The sequence below is a fragment of the Lonchura striata genome, chromosome 1A, assembly GCF_050655825.1.
Source record: "Lonchura striata isolate lonStrDom1 chromosome 1A, ASM5065582v1, whole genome shotgun sequence".
NCBI lineage: Eukaryota > Metazoa > Chordata > Aves > Passeriformes > Estrildidae > Lonchura > Lonchura striata.
This window is the reverse complement of record NC_140741.1, coordinates 70,805,043-70,826,343: the sequence shown is the minus strand read 5'-3', so window position 1 is coordinate 70,826,343 and position 21,301 is coordinate 70,805,043. Positions and strand designations below refer to the sequence as shown.

Here is a 21,301-nt window from a genome sequence, read left to right as displayed (position 1 = left end):
TTCTGCATCTAGTGCACATGAAAACTGCGTAGTCTCCTAACTTGTCTTCTCTTTTTAATCTCCTCTTCCACTTTCTAGTAACGGCACAGCTAACAAGATGAATGGAGCTTTGGATCATTCAGACCAACCAGACCCAGATGCCATTAAGATGTTTGTTGGACAGATTCCCCGTTCGTGGTCAGAAAAAGAATTAAAAGAACTTTTTGAGCCTTATGGAGCTGTCTACCAGATTAATGTTCTCCGAGACAGAAGTCAGAACCCTCCCCAAAGTAAAGGTACAGTAGTTATGCTCTCTTTGCTTTCAGTTTGCTTGTTTTCCCAATGATCTTGCTTCCCTTAGCATTTCCAGAGAGGTTTGCAGCGGGGCTTTAGGTTTTGTAGTATGCTGTGTTGAGCTATGCATCAGTCCTAAGAGGAGAGGACTCATGAATCCTATCGGATATTGCCTTCCTCCTCTTCTTAAACTGAAGTTTATTATCTGTTATCTGGAAGCATGTGTTCCAACTGTGCAAAAAATAATAAAATATCGCTCTCCTTGTTTAAATTATCATTGCCAAAAATGTGGAAACATGAGAGGTTGCTTCCCAGGATTAGCTCATGAAAAATATAATTTTCTATTTCCTTTCATTTCCTCTCTTTGCACCCCAGGTGGGAAATACTTTAAGGATACAGAAGGGAAAAATTATGATGGTGGGTTCTTGCCACATCATTGCTCCAACAGCAATAAAAATTACAAACAGCCACCCTGCCCTTTTTCCAAAAAGGGATTTTTTTTTCTGCAGTCATGTTAAAGGATTATTTTTTGGCATTGATATTGTTCTAAATGAAAGAGTTACTTTTCCTTCCTGCATTTTTTCTATACACACGTAAAGTATTTGCCCCTAACTATATTCCTTCCTTTCACTACATATATCTGTGCTTGTTTAGGCACACAAGAGTTCTGTGTATTATAGCTCTTTAAGTGTGACACATGCTTACATGTAAGCTGAAACTGAATATTTTGGTTCACAGAATGCATTTTCCTCCCTACCTAGCTGTATGTTTTCCTTCAGCCTTGGTATGTGAGAGCATTGCTGCTGTTAGAAATAATTAGCGTAGCTCAGAGGCAGAACTGGATGTGCATGTGTGTGCCTGGCTGTAAGGTTGCTATTTCTTATTTACACTTATTTACACTTCTTACTGCACTCCTGCCACTGACTCTAAAATCCTTCAGAGCACACGTGCTATGGAGAATATCACAGAATGATTTTGTGGGCTCACAGCAAAGTTAACAGTGTAAAACAGCCCTTGCTGGAGATGAGAGGTGCCTGCTGCTGTGGGAGGCACACACAGCCTCGAGTGCTCCTTGCTTTTGGGCAAAGCACTGCCAAGGCTCAACATATCTCCATTTTCCTGGTACTGGGCAGAGGATCCTCTCGGTGCCTTCTTTTTGCTGCCCAGTTTAAGCAGTTGGGTGCTTTAAGTGACCATGGTTTATTTTGGGTTGCTTGCATCTCATACTTCTAGTTAAAAGACTTGGTACATTGGTCCCACACCAGTGTCAGGGAGGAGGTCTAGCTCACTGTACCTTCCTGCTATTCAAGTGTCTGTGCTAGATCACTCTTCCCCCTTCCCCATCCCTGGAAGTTTTTAAGGGTATGTTGTGTGAACAACCTGCTCTAATGAAACATGTTCCTGTCCATGACAAGAGGGCTGGAATAAGGTTCTCCTTAAGATCCATTCCAACCCAAAGCATTCCATGATTCTGTGATCCAGAAGCAGAAGGTATTTCTGGTTGGAGTGTTTCAGTGTAGTTCTGCTTCCAGCCCACCCCCCATCTCATTTCCCAGGACTGATGTATTGTAGCATGTACCCCCCTGCTGCACAGAGCCCTCACCAAATGTCTTTTTCTTGTAATGCTGGATAGGAGAGCATTAAGAGGTCAAGCAACTGGATTTTCTGCAGTCCAGGCTGCTATGGATGAGCAAACTCCTCCTTAGTTTAAGCCACTAAAATGCTGAACTTGGAGACTCGTCCATTTGGAAGCAGCTGATGCCTGGGTCACAGCAATGCCTTCCCACTAAGCAGTAAATGAAGTGAGAATGATCTTGTGGTTAGACAGAAGAAACCCATTGATACCCATTTCTGGGAATCACTGTACCTGTCCATCAGGCAGCTGGAAGGCATAAGGATGAAACATAGATCATGCAAATCATTGTAGACTAATTATCAATGTTTGTAGTCCCATATACAATATTCTTTTTGAAACGTGGCTGGGTTTTGGGGATGCATTTTGCTTGGACTCTTTTCAGCCATGCAGAGATTATGCTTGTCACTTCAGGCATTATGTGTTAATTAATGAGTAAATGAAATTAATCCTGAAGATAGGCAGAATAACCTTCAGACTTACTTTTCTCTGGCACCAGCAGCAAGCTCCTCTGGTGGTCAGCTTTTCCCTCAGAAGCTTTGGAGGAAGGTATCTCTATGCTGGCTCTGTCCTTCGTCCTGGCTGAATCTGTCAGCAAAGTTGCCAGAAACCTCTTGAGTTTCTTGTGGATATCTATTGACTAGGAATGATCTTTATTTTCTTAATCCAGTGTGAGAGATTGTTAAGAATGTTAGAAACAAACAAACTGAAAAACTGCCCTGAAAAACATCCTACAGTCTTTTCTCACAATTCATGACTGTTCTTCACCTACACTATCTACTAAGCATTTTAAAAAGAAACTGAATTTTCATTTTTTTTTGTTTGGAGGTCATAGAATACCCTGAGCTGGAAGGGACGCACAAGGATTACAGAATCCAGCTCCTAGCTCTGTACAGGACAAATCATGTGTCTAAGGTGGAATGAAATTCCATGCTCCTCTTCTGTGTAAATATTCATAAAACAACCATTTTTATTTAATTTGAGCTGAGTGGATTTGGGTTGTGCCACACATTTTTCTCCCTGCTGACCTTTTGTATCACCTCCAGTTTTGTAAACAATCCACCCAGGGGATCTGGATGGGTGAGGTAGAAAAAAGTCCATTTTTCATTTCACTGCATGGTTGGGACTGTGTGTAAGGCAGAACATTCACAGCCTGGTGTCACACAGAAGTTGTTTTCTGAATATGCTTCAAGCCATGAGTTGTAATGACAGGAATGCAAGTTGGTGTTACTACACCACACAGAGGGGAGCAGTCAGGTTTTGCTCTTTAAAGAAAGGCATTTTGATTTTTGAAAGACTCCTCTCTTCTCAGACAAGGGTTGTGCATTTCTGTGAACTTGGCCAAAGGGGCTCCTCTAATTTGGACCGAGTTTTTCTCTGATGAACTGTTTATGAAGCTGCAATCTGAGTCTCTCCCAATTCTGTCAAAAATAACCATAGGCTGCTTCTCTCTCTCCTGCTGTTATTCAGACTGCCTTTCATACCCTCCAACGACAGACGGCCTAGTTCATGTCTTCCCTCCTCTTTTGTATTGCTTGCCAGCTCTGCAAAGGAAGACAGGTAGAAAGCCAAGTTTACCTCACTCTGGAAAACCAGAGGAAAGCCATCTTAATTCCACAGATATATTGATACTACTGCAAACGTTGAAGCTTGGCTTTATTAGCTGGGAGCTTCAGGAATGGCTGCATTCTAGGAAATTCCTCATCCTTTCCCGAGCTTGCATTTTTCTGCTCCTTTTGGATGTGTGAAAGTGCTCAGAAAAGTAATTTGACTTTGTTTTTTATCTCCTGTTGTTTTGTAAGGCTTTTCCCTCTTTCTGCAACAAAAGAAATCCAGGGGATTATGTAAACTAAATAGGGAAAAAAAAACAACAACCCCCCTCCCCCCCCTCCCCCCAGAAAAAAAAAAAAAAAACAGGGCAGAAAATTCTATACCCCTGAAATAAATTGCATTTTTGGCTTCTGGGGGCCAAGGGGATTCAAAATCTGGTCATATCAGCCCTCTCTGTTCCCAATCCAGCTTGCTCCCTTTATATAATTTTTTCTGGGTGAACAGATGACTTTTTTCCAGGGTAGTTGTTTAAAAGAGTTTCTCTAATATCTCAAATGCAGCAAACTCCATGTGAAGGCAGCATACACTGCCACCAAGATCTCTCTTCTTCCCCACTGTTTTCCTAAGCCAGAAAGATTTCCTTGGCTACTTTGGTTCTGAAGTCCAAGTGCTGAAGCAAGCAGATGGTGCAGGGCTACTTTTGTCTTTTGAAATGCAGCAGAAGAGTCTTGGGCCAGATCCACTATGTCCTTTTGGCACCTTGCCTCTGCTTCAATACCTGAAAATTCTTGGAGGGATTAAGGTCCCCTAAACCAGCTTTGTGAGCCTGAATTTCTTTTTGCTGCCATAGGAATCACACTGCAGAAGGCAAGGAGAGGCACCTGTGTAACAACTGACTCTGTGTTTGCTTGTAGCCTTTTACACACCCTTTATCAGATTAGAGGGAGGCTGCTGAGTGAGCAAAGATGTGCTGTAGTTAAAGGCCAGTGTTTATTATTATCCTATTTAACATGGTAATTTAAGTCTATTGGGAGGCAAGCAGAGGATTCTGATAATGAGGCATTCATGTGCTGTGTACAGGAGAGACCAGGTGGGCAAGGAGGTGTATAGATGTGTATAGTTATACATATATATAGAGAGAGAGATGCATATAGGAGGCAAAAGTTACCTGGCTTGCTTGAGCACCACTCCAGCCTCAGTTTAGCTCTTCCAAAATAGTCTGGTGCAGGCAGGGGGGACGATCCCTCTCCTCCAGCAGATCCCTGTCACAGTGCCTGGTACAGTAGGAGCAAAGGGAACTCGGGCAGTCCTGCACAGCAGCAGAGCTGTGGAACTCACTTTGTCACACATTCCTACCCTGAGTGTCCTAACCTGCAGCAAGGACCAGCTGCTCCTTGTTCCTTGAATGCCCCTGTGATACCACACAGCCAATTGCACCCTCTGCTCCTTCAGGCACTTTCAATACATTGTGTTTGGCAAAACTTTTTAGATGCTCTTTAAAAGCTCCCTTCAGCCAGCACTCCAGGAGCTGGGGTTTCTCTACACTTCATGTCTTATTTTGTGTTTTGAATGCTCTCAGAGGCCCACATGAGCACTGTTTAGCTTTTGAGATCAGATGAGTTGCACCGTGAGCATATTTGCTGTTCAAATTGTGCCCACAGCCATAGTTCATGTGTGTCTTAGACTAAATTTTGGTGATGGTGGCTGACAGATACTTTGTTACTATGCAGACTTGAAATATTTTCCTGCACTGTGCCTTGCATGTTATTTTTTAGCAGGCACATTGTACACAATAAGAAGACAAGACTGGCAAAAGCCAGATGTCATTAAATACAAGTACAATGGGGAAGAAGAGAGAATGATAAAGTTGAGTTTTTAGCTTGAATTTTCTGACTGTAGGGCATTAAAATTTAAACCTTAAGGAATCTTAAATCTATAATTTTAAATGTGTTGTAAATAGCATTATAGAATATATTCCAGATGTGAGCCGATTTTTAGAAAAGGTAATTCTTACTCGACAAATCTGATGGAGTTTTTCAAGAAGTTTCTGTGAAAGTGGACGGGTGTGAAATCATCTATATAATCAGGCTGATTTCCCAGGGGCATTTCACAGAGTGTCACACAGGAGACTAATCCATGCAGCTGCTGGTGAAGCAGAGAAGGACCCATTTCCAAATGGGGAAAGGAGCTGGGTAGATGATCGCGGGCAGATTAGAATGGGGAAAGGTTACAGGCCAGGGGAGGAGAGGGGATGATGATTGGAGAGAACAGGGACTGTTATTGGAGATCAATACTTTTTCACTCTCTATGTAAATGGCTTTGACAGAATGAACCACCAACTTGTTATCCAACTTTTTGGATCATCCAGAAGGAACTAGATGGGGGAGAAGTCACCTGATAACCTGGAGAAAACAATCAAACACAAAGAGATTCTGCTGGGTAAAACGAACCTTGAGCAAGTAGAATAAATTTTATTTTGAGTGAACAAGTATGTTGAATGACGATTTGAAGAGTGCACATTTTATAAAAGGACTGAGATGATGTTTTGTATCTGTGTGGTCAAAAAGGCACAGAAAATGCGAGCTGTATAAATGGAAGCATTGAATAGAGCCTTCAAGGAAATACTGCACCACTTAAAGAAGGATTTTTTTAATCATGTTTAAACTACAGTTACCAATATTTAGTACCATTCTATAGAAAAGGGCAGAGGTTCAGAGAAGAGAAGCATGATTTTGTATGAAGTCAGGAAGGGTTGAGCTATGGTGAAAGGTCTACAAAGGTTAACTTGCAAAGGGCTTCAAACATTGACTTACAAGAAAGCTAAAAGGGGAAAAGCTGAGGAAGAATACAGGACTCTACCTCGGTTTGGAAAGGAAAAGTTGTAAGGGGATGCAATTGAAGTTTCTGTAATATGTTGAAGTGCATACCAAAGGCAGGGATAGATAAGCTCTTTCAATTAATATTAAACCCAGGGACTGCACAGCATAGACTTAAGACTGAGGAACAGCAGGCCAACAGAAAAAAAATTGACTTCTCAAGTCAAACTTTCTTCCTCCACTTGCAGAGCAGAGAATGGCTTCCAGAAGAAGCAGTGAGAAGAGTTCCAAAATAAACTTTCCTTTTTCTTGTTTCCATTTAGTATTTTGAAATAGTGCATCTGAAACAGGACATGACACAATTGCTCCCTATGTCCAAGTGCAGTTTCAGCCCATAAACAGGACAAGATGCCAAGCTGTCAGTGGCTGTCTGTGGCTTAGCCATGTCCAGCACGAAGAGGAGCTGAGACTGGTGTCCCCTGATATTTTTGCATCGCTTTGAAGAGTGGGAGCAGATCAGGGTAACATCCCATTGCATACTTGACTGCAAACCTGTTGCCCACTTAAATCAGACTCACTGTATACTCCCTTCATTGACAATGGCAAGAAAGTCAGCCCCTGTGATAGCAAAAATTATCACAGCAAACCCAACCCAGTCAGACAGAGCAGAAGTAATGGAAGATATCTGTGAAGAGACTGTAACAGAAGCAGGGGGTTGTGGCTGCAGAATGGGAAGACTAGAGGGTGGTGGGGGGAGATGGCTAGAGGATTTTTCAGTTGTGGTATTTAAATACAGAGGTAGCACAGAAACCTTTCTTTAACCTTTTTTCTAAAGTTCCTGTATACAGTGCCTGAATGACTGGAGTGGAACGAAGCTATTTTTACTTTTAGGCATCTTTTCCCTTCCCATTTTTATAGTATTTATCACAGTGGGAGCTTGGTCCAAAAATGAGGACTCTAGGTATTGCTGTAAGAAGTTAATAAAAATAACACATCTCTGAGGGATTAAAGTAGATCACTTTGGGGCTCATTGGCTGCAGTTTTGTAGCAGCTTAACTATGATTTACAACTGCATATGAATTTTAAAAAGTAAGCTAAGACTGTATAAGCATATTATTAATTACATCTATGATGAAAAAAAAAAATGCATTAACCTGAACTACCTGAATCTTTTTAGTTAAATTGATAGAAAACCCATGTACAGACCAGCCATGAGAAGAGCAGGACTTCATATTCCAATTTTAGTTCTTTCTAATGTTCTTGTCTGATAAACATTTGAGGGGAAGGCATGTTCAGTAAAGGGGCATTTGAAAAGGAATTTTGTACTTCAGTTCAGGCATGCTATGTTGACAACTTCAGAACATCAAACAGCATTTACTTATAGAATATTTTAGAACAACTTTAAAAAAGAGTCCCAAATGTTCATAAAATACAAATGTGTAATCTGTTGTTTGTAATGACATCACTTCATTGGGGAAAAACCCCACATGGTCAGGCACTTAAAACAGCCTGAACTTTCAGTAAAATTGAAAAAAACAACTAATCACATTGCTTTCTTGAATGTGAATAGTATGCCAAACCTCAGTTTCTCAAATATATAATCTCAAAGGAAAAAAAACTGTAATGCATTGAAAAATCTAAGTCAAGTCATGCACACACTTGCATGCAGGAATTAATCAATAGATATAATACTCAGACATAAAACACAGGCATGTTTTAAGTATTTTCAGAATTGCTGCCTACATTTAAAATATATGCATCTATAAAAGTGCCAGATACTGTCAGCTTGATATTTATGGTATCCAGTATCTTTAGTTCCATACCAAAGCTCACATCAATGAGATTCGACCATTTTATGACGTTGTGGCACTGAAATTTTTTCCTCTTCCAATTTTGATTATGTGAATAAACACACTATTTATCTACTTGTCACATAAAAAAAATATGTGAGTTTTTGTTAAAAGACAATGGCTTCAAAACATACCATACAACCCTTCTCTTGTTATGTAGTGTTTCTTATTCTATTCCATTCTAATATCAAGATCATTTGCTCTGAACACGTAAGAAGATTTTGCAAAGGATGCAGGGACTGGTCTGAAATCTTCACACACTTTGGCAAGAATCTCAAAGGAAGAAAACATTTGATAACTGAGCAGTGTCAAAAATGAAGTGTAATTGGGAAGCAGCCTTATGAGCATGGATTTCAAGTGTACTGCAGCTTGCAAATCTCACATTTCCACTGCAAAAATAGCAGTTTATTGATTTTGTCTTCTGTTCCTTTCACCCCACTAAAATTAGTCACAGGTGCATGTGCACATATATGCACAAATAAATAATAGCCTAAAATTAAAACCCACAATGTGGGAAGATTTCCTCATTAAAAGATAGAAGGAGAGACTCCAAGGCACTAAGAATTTTTGTCACCGCTGAGATGATGTGAGAGACATAAATATTACAATGAAGGGTCACAATAAAAAGCTAAAGACCACATAAAATATTTTAGCATAAATATGTCATCAATTTTGCTAGTTCTTAACATGATATTTAAGCCCCAAGAGGGCCTTGAAAGGATGTCTGCTATTCTTTATAATTTTGACATGCATTAAAAACAGATATGTATAGCATGTATAGCAGTATAAATTAATTACTATTTAATTACTTCCATCTTCCCTGAACCAGATCTTGTCGGCCTGTATTTTTTTGTGGGAGCAGGGTAGCAAGAGGGCAGATTTGGGCTTGCTTTGGGTCTGGCAGGACCCAAAACATCCTCAGTGTCAGATTTCAGTGGTACAGATTCTATAAAAGGATGTGCTGTGCCAGTTGTAGTATTACTCTTTTTTTAAGACATCAGTTTCATAGTGTACTTTAACCATCAGCATATTTCAAAAGAATAGCAAATAACTCCCCAAGGATAAAGTCTGGTAGTGGCTTCTAAGCCTGGTTTGAGCTTAACTCAAGCCAGTGAGCTGTGGGTGGAAGGCTGTGTATGCCATATAAATCTCCTGGTCCATCTGTCTTGGGAAAGAATGCATTTTCAGGAATCTGTGTCTTTCTAATTGCTTATAAAAACACTCTGAGACAAGCCAGTGAATAAATTAAATTTGAATGTTTCCAGTGAATCTTTTCAGTTTCTCACTGAACCTAATTACTGTCTAATCTATGCCCATGAGTATGCAGTTTTAAGTGGGACGTTAGACTTTCACTCTGCAGATTAAACTCTGTGGTGCATAAATTCATTATTATTTGTGTAAGAGAAAACTTCAGTGTCTACTACCTTGTGGTTTTAATTTAAAATAACTACTGCATCCAATTCAGGCATTCTTTTAGGGGGCTAAGAAGAGCTGTAAAGAGGTGGAAGATCTTTCTAATAAATGGTGTCTCTTATTCACCCAAATGAATTGGAAAAATTTATGTTTCAAACAGTAATTAAACTCTCCTTGTAGCTCAAGATGTCATGCCTTCAACTGCAATTTTAGGGAGCTGTTCCACAATGGGGAGTAGATTAATATAATGTACTGCTGGAAACTTTTTGCTGCAAGGATGAGTGTGGCACCATAAGGAGCAGAGCTGCTGCTTCAGCCAGACATCTCCAAGTGTTTTGCAAAGGGAGATAAATAGCATCACTCCATTTTTACCAGCTGGAAGAGCTGAGATACAGAGGCCTGGGGGGACTTTTCCCAAATTTTTTGAGTCACTTTGAGCAGGCAGAAAAAGATGTCCTCTCTGTGCTAATGTCATTTTGCCTAAATCGAATCTGCTCCCTTCATTTTCAGTGCATGAATCCCTGAGCTGGTTGACGCAAAAGTTTTGTTATGTTAACACTGCCCAGGTGAGATCTGCATTAGTTTATTCACATATTAATCGGATCTGATGAGAAACTGCAGTTAGAAAACAAGTGTGGAGCAGACCCAAAGGCACCAGCTCTCACTCTTCCTATGCTCCCCCTAATTAATACAATGAGTCTTAAGCAACAATCTTCCTTTATTATTTGCAGATCATGGGATATAAAAATCATTGTAGATTTAAAATGGTCTATATTAACCCAAGTAATTCCACCAGGACATGAGTTTCTATAGTGAAAAGTGTTGTGTTGTCTCTGGCTCAATTAGATTTTTCTCAGTGTCAATTTTAATTCACTTCACCAGAGTGTGGGGGAACTCTCAGTGGAAGGGAAAATGTTGCTTCTGAATGAGAGCCTCCTGTAGCCCACATTTTATTTAAGAGTTTTAAAATGCTTCGCAGTCCCATGTTCTCCCTTGAACGCCTGCTATTGTGTGCCATAACAGCTGAACAAAATTGCTTGGTGTTTCTTAATATGACAGGCATCTGAGTCTGGGCAGGAGGAAGGAAACAGGGAAAACAGGGTCCTTGCTCTCTCTTTTTATTTAATTTTAATTTTTAAGTTTTAAATTTTGAATTTATTTTATTTTATTTTAAATTTTTATTTAATACTAAAAAGAAAAAAAAAAGTCTTGATGAGCCTTGGTGGTCAAATAAAATTTCTGTCAAATCTTTCCCACCCTTCCAAACACCTGCTTATCCATAAAGAGAAGTAAAAACTAGGCAACAGGGTTTCCTTTTGCAGTGCTGAGCTCAGGACAGAGGTCAAGTGGCCTCAGAAGTTTCAGAAGTTGTTTTTTCCCCTTTGTATTTGGTATTTCCCACCTCCCATGGCTGTCAGCACTTCAGTGTGCATTGCTTGGTTATTGTCTGCTTGGTGCAGAGTGACCCAAAATTACTATCTCTTCTCTATTTCAAAGGGTGAAGTTGGGTAAATCTTAACTTGAGGATGCTTCTCATTGTGAGAAATAGAAGACAAGAAAAAGAGCTTATGATAGAACTGTCAAGGAAGGTTTACCCAAGACAAGGGCCTGAATTGTCCACTGTGGATAGGCAGGGCATTCCAAAATGCTCTTTCCCATCTTGTTCAGCAGTTTTCTCTTCCTATGTCTACACTTGTCCTTCCCATATTTCATTAAACTCTGAGACTTTTGATTTATGGGTAGTTGTGCACACATACTGAAGTTTGGCTTTGTGTTTGGGTGGGTTTTGATTTGTTTGCTGGGGTTTTTTTGGTTGACACCTCCCTTTTTACAGTTTTGCAAGTGATTGAGACTGCTTTCCAGTACATCACTGGGCTACCCTTAGGAAAATAGCTGGGACTGTCACCAAAACCAGTCTACTGGATCAGTGGATGTGAACCTCTCTTCTGATTCAGACACAAAATTATTCCAAAGCGTGGTGCTCAAGTGCCCCATAGCTATTATTAATGCCAGCTTCTGTATGAAAGGTAAATATGAAATTGTCTCTGTGGAGAACACTTTCATGTTTTTCAGAAGAACAGTGCAAAATTCTCTGTGAAAATTCAGGTTTTCAAATGTGTCATCTCCCAGCATTTTCATTTCCAACAGTTTTAGCTTTCCTTCCCAGTCAGCATGTGATGCCTTTCTGTGCTGTTACTTGCTAGTTCTCACTTGGGCAAATATTGAGTTAAAAGGTGCTGTGTGGAAGTAGGGAATTATTACTATTACTGTGACTATTATTATTATTATCATCATTTAGATGCTGCAGTTTAAGTAGTTAAAAAAAAATCTTAAAACTAAAGGTCAGTGTAGCTTGTAGGTTTACACATGCACAGTACAAGTAACCTTCAGAAATTTCCTCATGACAAGATAAGTGCAACAATTATATTTAAATGAGTGCCAAAGAAAAATTCACTGTAAACTGCATTAGCTGGAGAGTGTGTGGTGTAAGAGGATTTAATTGAATTAATGTTACTTACTATCAAAAGCTCCATCTAGTGTATTGCCAGGTCTCCTTATTACTAAGAATAATATTTGGCTCATAAAGACCCCTGCTCAACTAAGCACACAGTCATGATGACTTCAGCAAGTGATTAAAATGAAACAATTTCCTTCACTGCTTTGCTGAACAGGAGCAAGCTGGAAGCTGGGAGCAGGCACTGGTGTGTGTAAAGAGCATGGAATCACTGAGCCTTTTAACAAGGCTTTTTATGGAGACTCCTCTTACCAGTGCTTTTCTGAGTGGCCAAGGGGGTGTGATTTTGGCATGAGTGTCCTTCCCAGCTTGGGTGAACCTGGTTTGGGTCATGGCTGCACCAGTGATGGAACCTTGTCTGGGGGTTCAAGAGGGACTCGGGGTGATCCACGCTGGGGTTTGGAAGCCCTCCACAAATAACAGCAGTGGTGGCAGAGGGATTTCATTGAATAATCCTGGTGGTATTTTTAATGCCGTTATTAATGCAGGACTCTCACTCTCACATTATACGGATGTGCCACAATGAGATCCAGAGAGGTATTTTGTGTGACTTTCTACATAAAAGCAGAAATGCAAATGAGCTGCATTTGCATATTCACATGATATAAACAGAAAACTCAGACGCGTGGAAATGCAGGGACATAGCCAGAGACATGATTCAAACCAGGGATAAAGAGAGCCATAATTTTCTGATACTTATGTTTTAACCATTAAGGAGAAAATGTGATATATTGGATGTTTTTGCAGAATATTTTTGAATGTCAAAATTCCCATTGAAGCCTGCGTCTCCTTTATGTTTGCTATTATTTTATTTTCCTTTCACATGCATTCTCTAAAAAGCAAAAAAACCCATGAAATCTAGAAAAGAAAAAATCCCAACCTTTTATTCTCCATTCATTCAGCAACAAAAGCAACAAAGAAAGAAGGTTTGAACGAATCTTTTATGAAAATTGGGAAACAGTAGAATAGTTTCTACAACAGCTTTCTTTATTGTTGACTGAATCAAATGGCAAAAGTTTTTATTCACCTACGCATCTTATATTTTAACGAGCCACATGTCACTCCTGAACTTCACCCACCCATATTTCTGCATGCGGGTGGCATTCTGGTACAGTCAGTGAGGCACATGCCATTCAAAGGAGTTACAATCTCCTCTTTGTTTCTGTGGTGCTGTTTTGGGGGAGAAAGAGTAATTGCCCATGTTAACTGATGTTCATTACACAGAATTGTTCAGCTCTCTTTAAAAATCATTGATCTGCTTTTCCCCCGTGAAAGTATTCAAGGTCTCAGTTCACAAAAGAGAAATCAGCATGTAAAGCAGCAGTCTGGCAATCTGTGCTGCACGGAGCAGAGTGTCACGTTCTGTGCAGAAATGCCAGCAGAGTTGGCTGTCTTAAAAAAAAAAAAAAAGATAAATATTTAGTAAGGATGACAAACATACTACTGTTGCAGCCAGATGTGATTTTGGGGAACAATTTGTTTAAGAGTAGGCATCTTTTTCTCATACATTTGTATGTAGTGTTCATGATTGAGCATTCATTAGGTAACATCTGGCACGAACTGTTCCTCCTTCTCCCTGTTTCATGGCTTTGTTTTGTATTTGAGAAGGATATTACAAAAGGTAATTTGGTGTCTTTTTCCCATTGGTGTGGTCATGGTTTTAACTTCTGAATTACTCCCTTGAAATAGGAGGAAGGGGGGGAAACTACCATTTGGGTATTTTTAATAGGGAATAGGCAGTATTTAGATTCCATGCCCATGGTATGTTGTGAGCCTGCAGCAAGTCAAAAGTGCAGCTGCAGACCAGGGTCCATGAGCCACAGATAACAAAGGCACCCAAAATCTGGGGCTTCAGCCTTTTCCACATGCTCTTTTTACCATTTACTGTTTGTATTGCAGATGCACGTAACAGATTGTACAATATGCTGTACAAACAGATTGGTAGAATGATCTTTGTCCTGAAACACTGACAGCTGAGCTGAGCAACAGGGATTGACAGTGTGCCTGCACTGAGAGCTGCACAGCCCAGACACCACAGTTTTGGACCCATGTCCTCAACAAAAGGGCTTTGTGCATCTTGGGTGAAGCAAAGGTCTGTTCTTGCTGATCTTACTGTAAAGAGCTGAAATTTTAAATAAGAATTAAAAGGAAAAAGCACAAAGATCATTAGAGAGCGAGTAGGAGAAGGGAATGTGCCCACTTCTTGCTTTTTTCCTTCTTCTCATCTAACAGCATTTCTTCTACACTTGCCAGTCGAGAGTGTCAAAGGAGCAGACTTTCAAACTTTGGGTAGTTGCTCTCAGTATTGGAACAAAGCCCTGCAAAAAAAAAGCTGGGGCATGCAGGGCTGAGGCTTTGGTGACCTGACTGGGAGGGGCACTGCTCATGGAAACTCTGACGCTTTGGAAATTATAGGGAGAGCGAGCCTGCAAACTTGGCTGGCTTTCACAGGGCTACCCAAACAGGAAAAATCCTAGTACTTAATGTCTTTTTCATCACCCAGGGCATGCAAAGAGAACATCCATTTATACCCTGCGTAGTTAAGAAAACCAAGAATTGCTCACTTATTTATTGAAGTAGCTAATGTGCATTTCAAAGTGTCTCAGTGTTGGCTTGTGGAGGAAGGAGGAGTGAACATTAAGATTAATTTCAATGAAAATATTTTGTGGGAATAGTTTGTTCAGTGAATCTAGATCAACTGCAGCTGGTAGCATAATGGTATAAGCCCATTTACCATTTATATGCTTTATTAAATCAATAAACCACATGAAAATTGAGGTGCTTTGGGTCGTACACACAGCTTTTAGAGGGTCTTTGCTTGGAGACAAGAAATGATTTTGTCATTTAGAAACACTTTTGTTTCTCTTTCATGTGAAAATGCTCTCTCACTAAAATTATTAAAGAAAACACTTTTCAACTCTGAAGTATTGCTGATATTTTGGCAGTGGCTGTGGCCAGTAGTCCAAGGGATGGGAACTGCTGAGCACTTGGTATTTAAACAACTGATGTTGACTTTGTGGTTAAAGAAGTTTTATGACTGGATCAGACAACACTTGACCCACGTGGTTTCTGCTTTGAGGTAAGACTGTTCAGAAACGTGCCAAGATCCAGGGCTCAGCATCCCTGCCTGCTCATGGTTGAGCCACTGTGGCCTTTGTGAAAAGGGGTTGGTCTCTAGATCAGGTGAGAGATTTTCAGTTCCAGGATACAAAGGCCTCAGGTTTGGAAACCTAAGTTGGATGAAAAACCCTGCTGGTTCGTCCAACCTCTCTTCTGCCAAATCTATGCTTGTTCTGCTTGGTGCATTACTAAATGTTTTGTCTGATTTTATTTGGAAGTGGACCATGGGACACTTTTTCCAATTCCCCCCTACAACCCAAAGCTTAAATGTTTTATTATTTTACTGTAAACACACACAGTCCTAACATTTTTTTTGTGTTTCTCAACCCCATTTTATTTATTTTTTGTTGTCTAATCTCTCTTCTGTGCTAATATTGATGAATCGGAGGGATGCATTTTCTGTCATGTAAAATAGTACTGGGGATAAACTCTGCCTAGGATTTTGGCTAACCCCTTCATCAGGCTTAGCTCAAAAATTAATTTGTCATTATCCAGGTGCTATGCACTAAGCTTTATTGGCATAGAGGAGCACCACATCCTGTATGTTCTTTGGAAGGAAAAAAAGTGATCATATAATCACTGAGACAGTAAACAGTCATTTCCAATCTAGTAATATTTTATATGAACTGGCACTGTATGTTGTATATCATCCATCTTGCTAATCCTTGTTCCACATTGCCTCCCACTTGAGGCCAAGAACATTACAGCTGTGCCAGAGAGTGGGTGGAAAAATAGCCTTATTATTAACCTAAGTTGAAAACATAATGGCTTTTTGAATGTCTTCATTCACAGATGCAGTCATACTAAAATATTAATACCCTTAAGTGTAGAGAAACAGAACTTTCATTTAAAATCCATTGTCCATGTGTTGCAAAAGGGAAAGCCTTGAAAGTGTTGTGAATTCCCTGTATATTTTGTTTTATGTTTTATCCTTTAAATGTCAGTATTCTGTAAAAAAGGAGCCAAAATATTCTTCAGAGTAGGTTTTGAGCAATGTCGCTGCCATCACTAACATTGTCTTGTGGTAAAGGAATGAGTTTCTGCAGTTTTCTCTTTGTCTTACAAGACTGGCAATAACTGAGTGGATATTGAAACACACTTAATCACATTTTAGTACCATGATCAAGCAGGGCTGCATTGCCAGTGTCAGTGTTTGTTTAAATCTCTTACCCAGAGGGATCAGAAATATTCAAGGTGCATGTGTTTTCTGGGAGGAACCATCACAAAAAGCAGAGGAGAAAACTGCAACCCTCATCTGAATAATCTTTAGGGCACCCCAGGATCCCTGATTTACAAGCAGAAATGAGGGACTTAGCTGTGAAAACTGAGTAAATTTGCAGCACAGCATTACTGAAAAGGCACAGAAAAAGGAAATTATGCTCTTCTCCAGTTATAGTTATGGTTTGACTTTCCTAACTCTGTAATTTACTTCTGTGTATCTCTTCCTAGGTAAAATATTAATCTTCCACTAACCTCTTTAGGAGGTATAAGAATTGCTCTTGAAGACTATTCAGAGAAAAAAAGAAATAAGTCTTGATTGTACTTATTTATGACTAGCATGAAAAAATGTCCCCTCTTTTAAAAAGGAAAATAAAAGGATTAAAACTTCCAGTGTATCAGGCCATGTGTTGTAAATTAGCCTAATTGTTTTAGAATTCAGAAGTGTTTCATCATTTTAAATTGGGCTTTTCTGATATTTAGTTCCACATTTTTTATAACTCTGCAGGACTAATATGTAGCGTGTTGTTGCACATGAAAAGCTTTATTTATCCAAATTTTTAAGACTGATGGAATGAGAGGAGGTTTACAAGTAATCACTTAGTTATCTCTATGTTGAAGCTTATGATATGCTTTATAGTGAAAATGTGCAATATGCAGTTCCAGAAATATTCTTGCTCCATATTGTGGTTTATCTTTCTGGCATACAAAATGCAAGAGTGAGTAATGCTGAAGTCTGATAGATGAATTCAAATTGCTTGGAATTATCTTTTAAGTTTTGCCTAGTAAGTCTTAGCAAAGACAAAATATTGTACAAGATAGGGTCCCCAATATTAACAGGTCTGCCCTTCAAGCACATCCTTATTTCCCCACATCCCATTTCATGTGGGAAAAGAAATTTCACATTTTTAGGGCATTATTTTGCAGTTTCTGTGTTGATCCACTGTACTCCATGAATAAATACAAGTCATCTATAAGTAGGGCTTTTTGTAAAAAGACCAAGTGATGCTTGTTCCCAGTAAGAACTGGTGGTTGCAAGGCTTGTTTGACAATCTAACCTGTAACCCACCATTTCTCAGCTCCCATCCCGGAAAATTTTGCCTTGTTTGTGCTCAACAGAAATATTTTACACAATAACAGTATGTTGAATAAATGATGAGGTCACGTTGTAAAGTTAACTAAAGGAACTCTGGTATCATATATTGATATTTTCCTCAGAGGTTTTGTTTTATATATATTTTTTTTAGCTTGCAGTTAAGACTGGGGACTTTGTTCTAAAGTCCTCCGAGTTTTTTGGTAGCGAAGCTGCGCCTCTGTGATGTTTTGTTGGATGTGTTCCTGTGGCTGCCATGGTGACCTGCGGAGAGCACCATGCAGAATTCTGCTTCTCCAAATGTGATTAGATACATTCAACAGCCGCATGCTATTGATGCCAAGGAACACTGAATAGTTTCATCTACTTTGCAGACAAGCTTCAGTGTAAGCCCTCCTGCCACTGCCTGCTCAAGGCCACCTTTGACAGCCGCAGGAGCCAACACATCACTGTTTAGGCACTCGTTTTGTTCCTTTTCTCTATTTTTCCTTCTCCCTCTGATTAAGTTGCCAATCATCCAGCTTCTTTCTCTTCTTGTCCTGATAAGTTGCCAATCATGTCATGCAGCATGTACCTGTAGAGCCAAGTATTTCTCTTGTCATAACTTGAAAACAGGCTGCTGGAGATTTATTTTAAATCTTGGTCTGATCAAATGCCACATCTTGATCTTTGGAGAGCCATACAACCTATAGATCATGGTACTCTTGTCTGGACTTACTCTGAACTGATATTAACTAACAGACTTACATGTCCTATGGGTCATCCAACACAGTCTCAATATTCCCTTCCCTTAATAGATATTAAATATTCCTGAACAGGTTTCTTTCATCAGTTTCCAGAGCATACATGGTGATAGTTCCAAGAAATAAACAGTCAGTTGTATGAAGGCTTCTGGGGAGAATAACATATTTATTTTTATGGCATGTGGGGTTTTATGTTTTGGTCTGCTTGTCAAATCATTTATACAAAGATATTTTGTAAGGTCTTCAAGACATAAATAGCAATGGGAAATAAAGCAAAACTGAAAGTGTTTACTGTGAAAAGCGTATTTAAAATACTTCTTGTGAGATTTTGAAATAGTTTTTTTTTTTTTTAATTATGGAAAGTCTGATTCAGGGAAATCTACAGATATAACAAGATAAAACTTTGGAAGAATCATGTGTGGAAGTATAATGCTGTTCTCTCTGGGAGAGGAGCTTAGCTGAATTTTCCTTTCTGTAACAGATGGATAATTCTATTAAAACTGCTTTCCTAGATATACAAGATAACACTTTCCCCCAGTATTAATACTTTGTTAGCTTGTTTTCCAGTCAGAAGAAAAAGACTGTATGAATCATCTTAGCTTTTCTCTCTCGTTCTGGAAGTACATGTGTTGCACATCTATTTCGTATCTCCCTTCATTGATTTTACATTAGTTAATCATCAGACAAAAATACAGAGGAATAATAATTAACTAGGATAGCAATCTCTCCCCAGAAGTGTTTTCCTTACCCTGGTGAGGCTGCCCAGGTAAGGTGAAATATGAGCTACAATTCTTTATCAGGACACTTCGCATTTTTACACTGCAAATCTGTGCAAGAGGCACATGAGAGGCAGGTTGGGAAGTGGTTGTGAGATACCTCTCAAATACCTTTGAGCTTGAGCTTTCTGAGCATAGATCCCCCACATGAAGTGTGTTCTTCCTTCTCATTGCTTGTGCTCATTAAGTGCTGCCATTTATTTTTGTGTGCCTGCACAAATATATGGCTTTATTACTAAAGTGGTTTGTTTATCTTTGCTGCTGCTGCATTTATTTTAGCACTCATCTAAACAATTAATTAGGGAAACACTTGAGTGCCGAATACACTTCTTCAGATACCACTCAGTTGGGTTTTTTATTTATTTCCAGGAGCATCAAGCATTAAAAAAATCCATCTTTTGCATTTTTTTTTCTAAGCGTGCCTTTTTCCCTCCTTTTTGAAGTTTCCACAGCAGAGTACATTGCTTTGAAAGATCATGGGCCCTGTTGAGAGTTCAAAGCCAAATAAAGATAATGCTTAAAGTTCAAAGGCTCTGTGGAGCCGCATCTTCATCTGCATAAAATTGTTTCAATTGACTAGAAAGATAGAAAAGTTGCCAGGAATTTCTTCTATTTCATTTTTATTATTCTTATAAAGAAAGTCTAATTGGGGAACAAATGTGTCACTGCTAATAAGTTCAGGCAAAGCGAAGGTCCTTAGATGAAACACTGCTTGAAGGTGCAATACAGGAAAGATTTGACATGTGCTGTGACCCTGTGAAAGTGAAGCTGTGGATGCCTAGAAATCAATATGAGATGTGCAAGGGTTCATGATGTTGAAGTCGAGAAAGAATTGAAAGTGTTTGCAATGGATTTAGACACTGGTTTTAAAGATGGGGAAATGTATTTATCAGGGGAAAAAATTAAAATAGTTGAAAATTATCTCCATTAAAATAGTGGGTATGTTGTAGCCAGTCATGACTCAGAGTGGAGGTTTTGCCATTTCTTCCACCAGCAGAGAATGGAGCCCACAGCTTGGTGACTTGGCCAAAAGCAGCAAAATATGGGGCAGGGGAGGTGTTGGAGGAAACAGTTATTTGTTGATTCAAGTTCAGAGCACTTAGAGGCAATATTTATCTTAGAATTTCTTCCCATGCTACTCAAGCATCCCTTAAGCCATCTCAAATGTCTTCTATTGATTTCTTCCCTTTCCTATAAGGTACCTTTTGAGGAAATGTGACAGACTGCAGTGAGTCAGATGGGCACAGTGCTGGCACGTAGTGCTCTGCTGTTACTCATTGTCACTACAATGGCTGTGTCTTTTTACTTCAAATTTTTTTTCATGGTTTCTTCAGAGTACTCCTTTGAGTTCAGAGCATTTTATTCTTTCTATTTAGCAAGGAAAAGCTAGAGCCCAGGGAGATGAAGGCCAGATTTTTCAAAAGCATTTAGGTATCGAAAGATTCAGATGGGCATTGAATGTTATTTTCAGAAGAACTTAAACACCCTGTTCCTAGAAATGAGTTATCCAAGGTCAGATTTTGGATTCTCTTGCAAAAATGGTATCCAACTCTTCCAAATACAGCTAAATGTTGAAAACACCCCATGCACAATGTTCTTGCCAGGTTTCTGGGTAGGGTTGAGGTTTCGTTGTTGTTTTGTAAATGAGTGAAGTGTCAGCAATAGCAATATTTCCACTGTGTACCATTTTTTTATAACTCCTTCTCCCTGGGCCTTGTTCTTTTCGTTTCACTTTGTACTGCTAGTTCTGGCTTTTCCTATGCTGTCCTTAGAAGACACAAACTGACAGGTTTAGATCTGTCAGTGGGGTTTTAAAAAAAAATCATGTCAGATACAACAAGACTGGATAAACTGCAACTTTTAATAACATGCATTGTGTTATCATTAATTCATAAATGTTGATATATTTCTAAAAACAAGGTATGACACAAGACATTTTTATTGGCAATATCTGCCATACTGGGATGTTCCTAGAATCACTAGAGAAACATAAATTGGTTTGCGTTGGAAGGGGCCTTAAAGATCATCTTGTTCCAACCACCCTGTCGTGGGCAGGGACACCTTCCACTAGAGAAGGTTACTCAAAACTTCATCCAGCCTGGCCTTGAACACTTCCAGGATCCACAGTTTCTCTGAGCAAGCTGTTCCTCTGTCTCACTACCCACACAGTAAAGAATTTCTTTCTTATACCCTGCTGAAACCTGCTCTCTTTCACTTTGAAGCCATTCTTCCTTGTCCTATCACTACACACCCTTGTCAAAGTCCCTCTCCAGCCATATCTTGGTTCTCTTTAAGTACTA

The 21,301-nt window shown here is 39.4% G+C and overlaps 1 protein-coding gene across 24 annotated transcripts in view; it reads left to right on the top strand.

The window, feature by feature from the left end:
• Positions 1–21,301, top strand: part of CELF2 (CUGBP Elav-like family member 2) — a 547,425-nt gene that overhangs the window by 415,034 nt on the left and 111,090 nt on the right. For all 24 annotated transcript variants that reach the window (XM_021530962.4, XM_021530961.4, XM_031506833.3 and 21 more), the window contains one exon: positions 79–275. In XM_021530962.4, the coding sequence (XP_021386637.1) occupies positions 98–275 (178 nt within the window). In that variant the 5' untranslated portion in view covers positions 79–97. The remainder of the gene's footprint in view (positions 1–78; positions 276–21,301) is intronic.